Raw genomic sequence first — 14,238 nt, forward strand, 5'->3', positions numbered from 1 at the left:
AAGGCGGCATCCAGACCTCGCTGATTTAAGTTGATACTAACTGCTTCAATTATAATTGCAATGCCTACCAGGGGTTGGCGGGGGACAACTTTTCTGTGGGTAAAATCACCTTTTGAATGCGTTCTACCCAGGATTTCTTGAGAACAAGTAGTTAATCGGTGGGTTTTATGAAGGTAGAAATTCTTTTGCTACCAGAGTCGTAGCACCACTTGAATAAATTTGTTACAGAAATTTCTGGAAATTTCAGAATTGGATAATTAAATCTCACGAAGCGAATCCCGTTGGAATAAAAAAAATTACAGGAAGGCAAGAAAATTGTCTACCAGATTAAAATGGACCTTTTGGAACACGCCCTCTGCATAAAAACAACTAAAAGTGGCAGAAGACTTTTTTATGTATAGCTCGAAACCTTAACAATATATAAAAAAATTATAACCATAAATAGAATAGTTTTTTCTTTAGAAATATTTAAAAACTGTCTTTTTTTTCAATTTAGAAAGTGAAGGTCCCCTTAAACAATATTTTTATCTCGAGTGTCCTAAACAGTCAGAAATAAATGTTAGAAATGGCTATTTGTCGGTATTTTGTATAAATGTAATGTCCATGTTTTTGGTTTATAGGTAGGAGTTATAATACTGATTTACGCGAACTGAGGCCGCCGACACCGATCGAAGACAGCCGATCGAAAACAGACATATCCCTCACCAGTTCGGACAACGAACCACCGCGGGCATTTCCAGACGTTACTCCGCCTCTTCCGGGACCAGTGGACATGCGCACTTACAGCTCCAGCTTCGATCAGACGTACAATGAGCAGAATCTGCTCAGCGCTTTTGCCAGCGGTACAGCAGAGACTCAGGTAAAGTGTTTTCCACATAAGAAGACCGCTTTGCAATTAAATGCCGATAACTTTATTACTAGCGGACCAGATAAGCGGCAATATATTTTAAACTATCTTTATGAATAACATTTTACTGGTCTGTTGTGTCAATCAGCACTACTCAACAAGTTTTCGTTTTAATAATATTTTATTGCAATAGTACGGAGTATACAGTGCGCTGGAATAAGTGTTACCCCCCCTTACTAACTTATTGTTTCGAACTTAATGCGGTCCCTCTTCAGGTGACAGTGATAAGTTTGATTTTTTTGAAGTGATACTTCTTTAGGCGCGATATGAGGGTGATTATTTATTATTAATCTGCGCGCATGCGCTCACCGACAGTATGGTATTAGTCGTTATACGGGCTCTGATTGGGTGTTGAAATTATCTGTCAATAATAATTGTTCAATATGGAGTTAAACAAATGTTGTATAATATATTGGTTTTATTGTTGTGAGGACAGAAACAAAAAAAGTTTATATTGTAGTAACTTCTTAAATAGTTTTTAAAAGCAACAGGTACGTAATAATTGTAAATGTTTCAGTGTCCTAATAAAAAATTTCATAGGTACCTACCTATTTGAACCTACCAAAATACGTAGTATATAATACTTTTATTTACATTTGATTACCATCAAAATTTTTATCAACCTAATATACTGTTTTCTTACTCTATGTTTTGTTGTATTTTTTCAATTCTAAATCATTTCAATTCAAAATCAAAATATGTAATTTGATTTAATTCAGAATTGTCAAGAGTTTAATCCGTTTAGTTACTTGAACTTCGCACATGATGACGTATAGTCTCCGTGGATAAGCGTTCAAGGTGAATGAATCTCAACACCAACCGCGCTAATAAGCGGGTTCGAATCCCAATAGAAACTTTTATTTTTTTATACATTTTATGATTGTAAGTGTATTTATTATATAATTATATTTTCAGAAAATACGTATTTAGTTAAAAAACTTTCCGAAAATTATTGTTCAGAAATCATTTGTGGCATTTTTCAATGTGTTTGTGTGTGTTTTATTCTTTTATTATTTTAATTTTTGGCACTTTTTTAATAAAAATGTTTGAGAAGTAGTAAGTATAAATTAGTTTAATATTTAAATAAAATATAAATAAAAGTAGGTATATTAATTTCGTTTAAATCATATAATAGAAGTATAACTTCTTACGTGCGTACAAAGTACACACACATTCTTTTTTTTTAATGGGAAAGTACATCATGTGACACCTCATTTAAAAGCTTTTGAAATACTGATTACAAAAATGTATAATACTTTAATCCTTTTTGAGACTGTAGGCGCAAAATTTCGGTCTAATTATTTTGAAATGTAGTCATTTTTTTCGAATCCTGAGAAAACTAATAAGTATTTTTGAAAAATTTAAACGCAGAATGAAATATTACAGTACTATCGAGGGTCAAAAGTCTCTGAGAACTTAATACTGATATTGAGAACTATAATGATTATTTTAATAAGTCGCGGGGGTGAAAAAAAAAAAACAAAATTTAGTCGGATTTTTAATTTCAAATGTATCATTCGACAGAAATTTTTGTTTATTCTAAGGTACTTTCAGCCCTCGGTAATAATGTAATCTTTTATTTTGCGTTTAAATTTTTAAAAAATACTTATTAGTTTTCTCAGGATTGGAGAAAAAAATGAATACGTTTAAAACAATTCGATCGAAATTTTGGGCCTACGCTCTTAAAAAGGATTAAAGTATTATACATTTTTGTAATCATTATTTCAAACGCTTTTAAATGAACTATCACGTGATCTACTTTCCCATTTATAAAAATTTAAGTTTTGCCTGTCACCTGGGGTCGTATTTTCCAATTCAATCGAATTTGTTCGCATACGAGTTAACTCGAATGAAAAATTTCGTATACGAGTCTGAATCTGTATTTTTGAACGTCCTTCGAAATGTTATACGTATACGAGAAGAATTTGCATCGGCAACACTGCAAATTCGAACAACATTGGGCTTAACCTTCATCTGAAAATTCACAGTGTTGCGATACTTTTTTAGTTTATTTCTCGTATAATTTCAATCAATGGTATAATCACAATATTAAAAAATATATCCAAAATATTAGCTGGATTCGAATCTTAAGCTTGCATAATATTAGTAATATCGGTTTTGCAAAGTCCACTATTCTGTTTATTATTATTTTTGTATCCAGTATTTACACTGACATTTTACTAGTTTTTTGATGTTACAAAACTTTTTTTTAAATGCACATTTATGTAATGTGATAGTATGAAAAAATTGAGAATTTTTGAGAATATTTTTCTATTTACCTTTCAAAACCTTACTTTTTTGGGTGTTTCAAACTATTTTTTAAATAACTTTATATAAAAGGATAGTATGAAAAAATTGAAGATATGGCAACGGTGTCATCTGTCAAGCTTAGAGCTTAGATCCAATGCTAGAATACGTACATAAACTTAGGTTAGGTTATATTCAATGCATTATCGTACGGTATGTCTTTTCTTTCTATTAAAAAATTATTTTAAACCAGCCATTGAAAAGAAAGTTCAATGTAAAAATATTGTATACAACAACGATTAAAACTATCAATGACAACTGAAATGACCTTGAAATGACAACAACAAAACAATTCGTATACGAGCATCCAAATTCGAATGGTTCATACCCATTCGAGTCATCGTATACGTAAAAATTCGTACACGAAGTATTCGAAAATACAAGAAACTGGATTTCGAACGAAATTCTTCTAATTTCTTATGCGAAATATGCTCGAATGAATTCGAAAATACCACCCCTGAAGAGGGATCGCGTAAAGTTCAAAACATTGATGTTATAATATACTTTGAATATTTTAAAAATCGACCTGTCCGAGCGTTTTGCTTATGTACTAGAAATAAATAAGTTATTAAGGGGGGGGGGTAACACTTATTCCAGCGCACTGGAGGTGCAATTTCTTGTGAGGTATCGTATAATGTAGGTTTAGCCAATAATCAAAGTTATGCCTTTACAAAACCATATTATTTGAAAAATATAAGGAGTACCATTTGTCATAATAATTGAGGGGGCCAGACGTAAAAGGGTTTAAGTGCAGTTTTGATTGTTCTGAGATAATCAGCTTCAAAGTTGTTTGAATTTTATAAATTCTAAGAGTCATTAAACTAAAATATGTCTGGTGTACATTGTACTATAAAATGATAAAAATATAAGGGTATAATATTATTACTCTATATCCTTCCTTTTTTTCAATTATTAAAAAAATGTACTTGAATCGGTACATGGTGTTAATAAATGTTACTGGTATAACGGTTCAAGTGCAGATATTAACTACATATTACTAATCATTTTTGTCCCAGCTGTTATCCACAGTGTAACTGCAACTGGCACGTTGCATAATACTTAATTAGTCTTCAAAATTGGTCACACGTCTAATATTTATTTACTTGAAATTAATCCTGTATTAACATGTGTTTACACATTACAGAATACTAAAAATAGTTTTGTGGTAAAACGGTTCAAGCGCACTTAAACCCGTTTATTACTATTTGTTTTTACAGAGCACTAAAAATAGTTTTGTGGTAAAACGGTTCAAGCGCATGGTTAAACCTGTTTACTACCAAAGCAAACTGCAATTGTTTTCAGTGAACTATATGTAATGACGATAGATGGCGACTGGTAGGGCGAAATATGCTTAAATCGTTTTACCACCAAGCTCCACTAAGCTCCTACTTAGAGTAAAATTTTAAAAAATTGCACCTAAACCCTTTTACTTCTAACCCCCTCAATTATAATCTCCTTTATACAAATAAAAAAAATTGTTTAGTATGCATTTCTTAAATCCACCCAATCATTGCAAAATATATTTAAAAATATCTGTTAATCAACAAAGTGGATCAAATTCAAACTTGTCATCATAAAATATTACACTTTTGTTCATGGTTAAAAATTAAATGATGGTTGTGAATTGTATTGGTGTTATTTAATATTTTAGCAAAATACATAATCAGCCAAAATCTTATTTAAACATGGGAACCGTTTTTGCAATCACTACACTTGTGTAAACTTTTTGTTTTGTTGAAAACTCGGAAGTGATAAAAAATTATAGAACAAAATTTACTCAGAATTGTTCACTCTACCGATTTCCATAGTTATTTTGATTAAAAATTTTCACCCCCTCGATGGGGTTGTTTTCAGTTTTCACCCCCAGGGCAAAAGCGCAGTTTGGCATAGGGTAGATTTTGAAGAAGAGTGTCAACAGAGCTTAAACCCAAATTTTCATTAAAATCGCTGTTGATTCTCAAAATTCCACGGTTTTACAGTTTTTTTACCGCTGATGAGTGGTCTAAAGTGCTAATAAACATTTTAGTTCAAAATTATCTCAACCACATTTCTTGTTTGAAACATTTTTTTCTATGGCGTACAGATTTTTAGTAAATCGATGTTTTCCGTTTTGCCCCTCCCCCCTTGAAAGGGGAGTTTTAGGGAGAATCCCTGGGATAAGAGTGACAAAACTTTTTGCATCTTTTCTGTGGTTCCAAAATTGACATTCTTTGACGACTGGACTATATCTGTTTAGTTTCGTTAGACTTTGTAGGGGATAAGCAAAATCTTGGTCCAATGCTATTTAAATGCACTAATTTTTTTAATCTTGAAAAAACTAAACATTTTTGAAAAATTTTAACGCAGAATGAAAGATTACATTATTACCGAGGGTCGAAAGTCCTTGAAAACTTCTATAATGTTTATTTCAATAAGTTGCAGGGGTAAAAAAGGAGAAAATTTAGTGTGATTTTTAATTTCAAATATGTATTTCATTCAAAAGAAACTTTTTGTTTATTCTAAGGGACTTTCTGCCCTCGGTAATAATGTAAACTTTCATTCTGCGTTTAAATTTTTCAAACATATTTATTAGTTTTCTCAGGATTCGAAAAAAATGAATGAAAATATTTAAATAGCATTGGAGCATTATTTTGTGCCTACCCCCTAAAGAGAAATGAGTTGCGAGGTATTAAATAGTAATCTGTATAGGTGCGTCATAGATCTTGGAATTTATACTATCCAATTTGGCATGGAACTCGTTTTTAATTTCCTTGAATAGAAAATGTTTTTAACTCATCAAGTGTTGATACGATTTGAGTGCATATTATATGCAAAGAATTTTAACACTCCTAAGATTAACACGAATTAAATGGACAACATTGGCTGGTGATATGCCTGTACACTCTAATAATGTGTTTTAATTAGTACGGTGAATCACCAAAATTGTTGACAAATAGTTTGCGCAAACATTTTTATTACTGATAATGAATATAAACCTTTCTTTTATCAGTAAAAATTATTACAACTAATTATAATTAGATATCTAGACTCAAATCTATCTACGATCAATATGGACACTATGCCCAGTTCAAAATCATATTTTAATGATGATATGGTTCTGTGGTATTCTTGTACGTTGTTTAGTTGTGTTTTTATCGACATTTTTACTTCATTTAGGTGACGGAAATAGACGAGGACTTCGAGAAGGAGCTGCATACGGCTCTAGCGAAGAAACCGGTCGAAGCTCCACCACCGTCGTCGTCCGAATCATCCAGCAATATGAAGGTGTCCTTATCCGATTCTCGCAATCAGCTGAAAGTCAAAATCAAGGGGCCCATCTCGAATTACACCTCCACGGTCTCTTCCCTTCCACCTCTACCTCCGCCGGTGCACGATACGTCAACGCCAGTGGCTGTCAACTCTGTGGCCAATAATTCCATGGTGAATAGCGGATCTACTTCGCTAGGATCGTCGTCTGGTCCTTCGAGCCTGAGGCGGATGAGGAAGAAGGAACTGTTGAGGCAATACGTGACGCAGGATATGAACATGGACGAACCTTTGAGCAATACCAGTAAGTTTCGTTTAAATTTAAATGTCAAAATATCAGTATCATAACATCTGAATCAAGTTAAAAAATTCTGTAGAACTAAAGTTGCTTAGAATTAGTCAATTTATACATTTGTGGACTTATTTTAAACGTGCGGTTTTTCACTCCCTGGCTAGGGGTAACTGTCACCCTCCAAGTAAAAGCAACCAACGCACAGTGGTCCAAAAACCCGAAAATATGGCCAAAATATGAAAGCGTTTTTTGATTTGTATGAAATTATGCATCCAGGGGTTTTTGAGGTCGCTAATTAAGAATCCGAAGTCTAAATTGCAAAAAACAAAATGGCGGATGTAATATGGCGGGTTTATGTATTTTAATTATATGTAATACCGTAGAACTTTGATATCCGGGAGTTTTTGACGAATCCGAAATCGAAATTTCAAAAAACAAAATGGCGTACGCACTCCACCAATTTTTTATTCCAACGTTAAATTCGATTATGAAGCATATGAAAGTCAAAACAAATTTTTACTTTATTTTTGAACAATACTGTACCTGACCCTTTTATCTACTATTTTACCCTACGATACTGAAATAACTAAACATCTACAGTCATAACAACTACCTGAATGCTGCGACATGATCTGTTTATTCTGCGTTGTTAACGATTCATATTGAAACTCCTAGCGCAGAGCGCTTGTACAAAAAATTCTCGCAAAACCAAAGGAGCAGATAGTAGCAGCTAATTTTTTTTTAATCTTGAAAGACAAAAATATAAGCTAAAAGATGATTGTAGTAACATTTTGGAATTCGATGGAATACATAACTATTTGTTTACCTGAAAATTTAATTTTTTCAAAATATATACTTTCTTCTTACCTAACTTCAACTTAAAATCTACTAAATATAACAAATTTACAAATATTTTGATATTATAGGCTTTTATTAAAGATGGCTTCACGAATATCCTCCATTTTGCAGAATTGAATTTGCGCATTTCGTTTTCGAGATACACGCACAAGACTATGCGTATAAAATATTCGTTATTATTAATTGCGCTTCTGTTCCGTACGAAGGTCAACTTTGAACTGAACTGGAAATTCAGATATAGGAGATATAACTCTAGGGTTGCCAACACTGAATAGGGAATTTAATTCTCTTTTAGAAAATGTAACAATATTCTCGAAACGTTGAATTATTTTTTTTTTACTTTTGGCCAGCTTTTCGGGATTTTGGACCACTGTGCAACGGGGCAAGTTCAACTTTGACGGTAACTAGAACCTAAATCCAAATTTTCATGCAATTCGGAGTTGGCCCTGAAAATTACACGGTATTGCCGTGTTTCCCGTTCATTTACTGGGCTAATATCTTTCACTTAGATCTATGGCGGGCGAATGAAGACAGAAATTTTTACTTGGCTCTCAACGGGCCAAACTCAAACCCAGCCTCGCTCAAGGCTAGACCTCGCTGATCTTGATAATATCATCAAGCCGTTAATTTGACCTAATTTTGCTCAGAGCGAGTGTTAAATAAGCAAACACTTTAATTTTGCTATCGACAGCCCCCAATATAAATAAATGATTGAATTTTGTTTATTCTAATCGAAAAGACACTAAAGTGGTTGTCTCCGGAATTTAAGATGAAACTGAAAGGTTTATAACAAACTACTGTTCGAATATTATTTATAGGGCTCACATTAAAACCTTACACAGAATCGAAATTAAAATTCGACAAACAAATAAAACTTATAAAATTTTTCCGATCGTTATAAGATTTAAATTTTTTGTTGTTTTTTTATCAATACGTCAAAGTTACCAACTAGCCAATTTACTTTGTATTTATTTTTTTGTACATTTTTAAAGCAACATTAAACTAACGTTTTATTCTCGACACCTCACGGTAGAAGAGAACCGGATTATATATAATATAAACTAACGTGTGATTGCAGGCTTCACAGCTCCGGCAGCGCCTCCACTGAACCGAACCATCATAACCATTCCGAAAGCAGTGGCTTCCATGACCAGCATCCCAACGAAAGAGGACTACCGGTACTACAGGACCGACTCGGACGACCTCATCGATTCGAAGCAACACCGCAAAGAATCCAAGTCGCGCCCTCTATCGCGGGAGCTTCGTCAGCTGGACTTGACGGACAGCGATGGCAACCTCGAGCGAAGGCGGAACAGCGGCTCTTTGGGCAGTAACAATTCCAGCTTCGAGAACAAGAGGAGAGGAAGACCGACGAGGCCGTCTTCTCAGCAGCTGGTCGCTCAACAACCGGTTGCTCCCAAGCTCAAGATTAAAATCGGCAATAATACCAACAGTATTGTGGGCGGGCCGGAGAGTCCGCACGATAAGAGGGATAGGATACGACCGCCCAAGAAACGACTGGCTGCCAGTCAGCAGAACAAACCTTCGGTAAGTAATGTTTTGATATTCTCAGTCCGCACGTTATGATGTTCAACATACCCGCTTCAACATAACAGACCCCCGTTAAGATAGGAAAAGTGTCTTCACTCCTGGAATTCACTGACTCATTTCTTAAAATTTGGGGACAACAAAAAGTCACTCGGGGCTAAATTTGGAGATTAGGATGGATGAGGGAGCAATTCGTAGCCTAATTCATAGATTTTTGCCATGGAAACTGCACATATGTATGCACCCTTGTCTGGTCCTGGTGGAAAAGAACTTTTTTCTTTGGCCAAATGAGGTCGTTTTTTTTTTTCAATTCTTCATTGAATCGAGCAAATAAATTGGTGTAATATTCGCCATTGATTGTTTTCCCCTCTTGGAGGTAATCAGTGTGGATTATACTGCGTGCATGCCAAAAAACGGTCGCCATGACTTTATTGTCACACACTGACAAAACCACTTTTGCCTTCTTTGACGCCAGTTCGTCCCAAGAAACTATTATTTTTACTGATGTTTGGTCTCCTGCGTGTTGTAGTGGATTCACATTCGTCCAAGTAGTCTAGGCGCCAAATAGAGGTCACCGTGTCCTTTTCAATTCTGATGGACAAACTTAACGGTTTCTTATGGATTTTTGGCTGCTGATTACGAATTTCGAGGGTGGATTTCGATCCGAGTGGTCAAAAAATTGTTATAAATAATTTAATTGTTTATAAATTGTTTATAAGGCTCTGGCTCATAAACTAAAAGAGATAAAAAAGAATGTTTCAAATAAAATTTGTTTGTTAATAAAAAACGAAGAAAAAACCGTTTACTAAACTTAAATCCAACAATTAAAACTTAAGATATTGTGATGTAATTGTCTTTTTACGCGGTTGACTCTACTATTTTATTTATTTATATTTTTAGGCACTAATTTTAATTTAAATAAAGGAAGACTTACTTATATTATTTTATTTACATCGCTTATCTATTTAATAATTACAAATAACACCAACTAACACATCTAATTTATTTACAAACTCAAATTTATGATTTAATTAACTAAACATAATAATTCTGATAACTATAATACATTTCAACACATACGATTCGAATACATTCAATTACGCGACGCGCTTCGATGAATGAATGACTGGCCTGTGCTCGAATCTCGGTTCTATATATACTTCGGCAGCGGTCGTCGCGAACGCCGTGGTTAGGAATGGTATTGTCTCGTAACGCCGAGAAGCTTCGGGAAGAAATAGGCCAATTCGTGAGCGGACTAAATAGTGTCACAATATTGTAAAATTAGTACACAATGCAAATTGCAAAATAAGTATTTTTCGAAGCTTTATCGATCGTAACTCGGCTTCTAGGCATGCAAATGAACCTTAGAAGGTCTCATTTTAAAGCTTCCTGAATAGGCTTCCAAACAAACTTTGTTAAATTACTTGATCTTCATTTGTTTTAAAGTTATACCCATTTGAAGTAATGATTTTCTTTAAAAAATTGTACATTAATTTGTTTATAAGGGTTTCAAGCGAATTTATGCTATAAACATTTATACTTTAATTAACAACAATGATAGAAGAACTCAAAAGGAACATTTTGAGCTTACGAAAATGTTTGTAAGTTTATTTTTCGCCAAGATATCGATATTTTAATAGTGCGCTCTGAGGCGCAAGATCGGCTCATAGCGTTAAGGTTCACGCGCTAACTTCTCAATGAATTATAATTTCTATGTATATATACGTTATCTTCATTTTTCATTTTTGAAGATCCTAATAAAATTTTATCATATAATTCTTATAATTAAATCATCATACTGTACCTCGTATCACCTTTCATTCTATTGACTTTGTCTTCTATTTTTTGTACTAAATGAGAAAAAAAACATTAAAAACTAATATTTCAGAAACAGAACTAAAAGTAAGTTGATATTATTTACTAATACTATTTTTACAAACTTTTGTTCCATGCATCTGATCGAGATATACAGGAACCTCAGCTTTTTTACATCTGCATAAGTTCTTAGAGCAATTTTTACAGTTACATGGACATGGTGGTACTAAGTATGTTTTTGTACGCAGTAAAACTAAAACTTTCTGGGGCTTCAGAGTCTAATTATCTATATGATATAGATATAGTCTATATCATATAGATACCCAGTGGATAGTGGATAGTATCCATATAAAGTGGATCTAGTTATTTTGCAGCATCATCAAGGCACGTAAATTGTGTGTGTGTGCCGCCACAACATAAATGCTCGTTTTATATGCAATGATGATGCTGCAAAATAACTAGATCCATTTTATATGGATATTACATATTGGCTGATTTGCATGCGTCGAAGCCGAGTTGTGATCGATAAAGCGTCGAAAAATACTTGACTGTGAGACGATGTTGCGCCTCATAGCGCGCGATTAAAATATTGATATCTTGACGAAAAATAAACTTCGAACATTTTTTTAAGCTCAAATTATTCCTTTTGAGTTCTTCTATGATTATTGTTAATTAACGTATAAATGTTTACAGCTCAAATTTACTTGAAACCCTTATAAACAAATTAATGTACAATTTTTTTAAGAAAATTATAACTTCAAACGGGTATAACTTAAAAAAAATGAAGATAAAGTAATTTAGCAAACTTTGTTTGGAAGCCTATTAAAGAAGCTTTAAAATGACACCTTCTAGGGCTCATTTGCATGCGTAGAAGCCGAGTTTCGATCAATAAACCTTCGAAAAATACTTATTTTGCAATTTGCATTGTGCACTACTTTTACAATATCTTGAGTTCTAATTATTGGATTTAAGTTTAGTAAACGTTTTTTTCTTCGTTTTTTATTTACGAAAAAATTTTATTTGAAACATTCTTTTTTATCTCTTTTAGTTTATGAGCCAGAGCTTTATAAACAATTAAATTGTTTATAACAATTTTTTGACCACTCGGATCGTAATCGAGATCCACCCTCGAAATTCGTAATCAGCAGCCAAAAATCCATAAGAAACCGTTGAGTTTGACCATCAGAATTGAAAAGGACAAGGTGACCCCTCTGGCGCCTAGACTAAAGGTTATGAAATGGCGCAAGCCATGTGAGATATCAAAAGATTCCACAATCTCTCTCACTTTCAATATCCGATCGGCTAAAACCATATCGTGAATAAATTGTTTTAACTGTTTCGGGTGTAGAGACCTAAACTGGGCGTCTAAAACGTTCGGCATCTTCATACTTCATTCGTGTTAATACAACCATATCGAAATCCAGTAAACCACTTCTTTACCATGGAAATGGATGGTGCAGAGTTCCCATAATATTTATCAAGCTTAGCCTTGGTTTAAGTGATATTTTTTTCCGCAAAAAATAATGCTCAATGAGCACTGTTCTCAAAAAATATTGATAGTGTGTAAGAATATTTATTTTTAATTCAGCTAAGTTCTTTCGGCATAAAGTATGCCATTATCAGAGCTACCTATAAAGAACAATCAGTGGAGAGAATTTTTCTTACAAATATAATGGTTGTAAAAACTTTTAAGAGGTCATAAATACCTCATCGAAGAGTCATTGTTGAAATACGACATACAGGGTGAGTCATGAGGAACTGTACATACTCCTACCTCGTATAGAGGCCCCCATGGGGAATAACAAATGACCATTAAAAAGTGTCTGCTCCCATTGTTTAATAATATACAGGGCGAGTTTCACATTTTGACAGAAATTTGTATTCGTCATAATTTTTGAACGGGCAGATCGATGTGTCTCTTATTTTGGTCAATCGTTACACTATTACCACCTAATCAACTGATTTATTTAAACTAGAAAAAAATCAGGTCCGGCTTTAAAAAATTAGTTCGTTTGGGTCTTAGAAAAAAATTTCACCCTGTAGACGCTTTTTGAAAACTCTAATATGAATTTTACAAATTAGACAAATAGGCAATTAAAATGGCATATTTATTTTTCCCCACACGATTACTTAATTTTTTATTAAAAAATTAAATTTGACTATGCATAAAAAGTTTGGCAAAGTTTTTGCATAGATTTAAAAAAATTAACTTTTTTTACAAAAATTAATTTACAAAAACATCGTTTTTCTTAAAATTAAAAGTTTTATCTTTTTGTTTTCTATAACACGTCTAGATCTAAAACTCCCCATAATACTTCTTTTGGACTTTATAGTTTAACATAGACGTGATCAAATAAATAAATTTTAAATTTTTTCACTTATTTTTTGCGATTTAACTTTGCAATTTACGAATCTGCACCTTTTATTTTTAAAAATTCATAACTTTTACGAGAAGAAGACTGAAAGTCTACAATTTTCGTAGTCTTCACGATGGTAAGAGATATGTGCTGTGAAAATTTCAGAAAAAAAAATATTAAAATGGAACAGAGTTGTAGCGAGTTAAACCGTGATTTCATTTTTTTTGCATTTTTAGGTTAAAATTCCGATTTTGATAAATTTTATTTTGTAATAAAAAATTAAGTAATCGTGTGGGGAAAAATAAATATGCCATTTTAATTGCCTATTTGTCTAATTTGTAAAATTCATATTAGAGTTTTCAAAAAGCGTATACAGGGTGAAATTTTTTCTAAAACGAACTAAATTTTTAAATCCGCCCCTGATTTTTTTCTAGTTTAAATAAATCAGTTGATTGGGTGGAAACATAAATTAAATATTTGTTCAAAAAAAAATTAATTTTTGTAATAAAAGTTAATTTTTTTAAATTTATGGTTCATTTTACCAAACAATTAATTCATAGTCAAATTTGTTTTTTTATATAAAAAATTAAGTAATCGTGTGCGGAAAAAAATAAATATGCCATTTTAATTACCTATTTGTCTAATTTGTAAAATTCATATTAGAGTTTTCAAAAAGCGTATACAGGGTGAAATTTTTTCTAAGACCCAAACGAACTCAATTTTTAAAGCCGGACCTGATTTTTTTCTAGTTTAAATAAATCAGTTGATTAGGTGGTAATAGTGTAACGATTGACAAAAATAAGAGACACATCGATCTGACCGTTCAAAAATTATGACGAATACAAATTTCTGTCAAAATGCGAATCTCGCCCTGTATATTATTAAACAATGGGAGCAGACGCTTTTTA

General features: G+C 32.8%; 1 protein-coding gene across 1 annotated transcript in view; it reads left to right on the plus strand.

Moving 5' to 3' along the window:
* The window catches only part of LOC114335159 (uncharacterized), a 92,579-nt gene that overhangs the window by 58,763 nt on the left and 19,578 nt on the right, over window positions 1-14,238 (plus strand). Inside the window, exons 12-14 of the mRNA XM_028285339.2 lie at window positions 621-859; window positions 6,371-6,764; window positions 8,689-9,158. Of these exons, the coding sequence (XP_028141140.2) occupies window positions 621-859; window positions 6,371-6,764; window positions 8,689-9,158 (1,103 nt within the window). The remainder of the gene's footprint in view (window positions 1-620; window positions 860-6,370; window positions 6,765-8,688; window positions 9,159-14,238) is intronic.

The sequence above is a fragment of the Diabrotica virgifera genome, chromosome 9 (genome assembly GCF_917563875.1).
Source record: "Diabrotica virgifera virgifera chromosome 9, PGI_DIABVI_V3a".
NCBI classification, from domain to species: Eukaryota; Metazoa; Arthropoda; class Insecta; order Coleoptera; family Chrysomelidae; genus Diabrotica; species Diabrotica virgifera.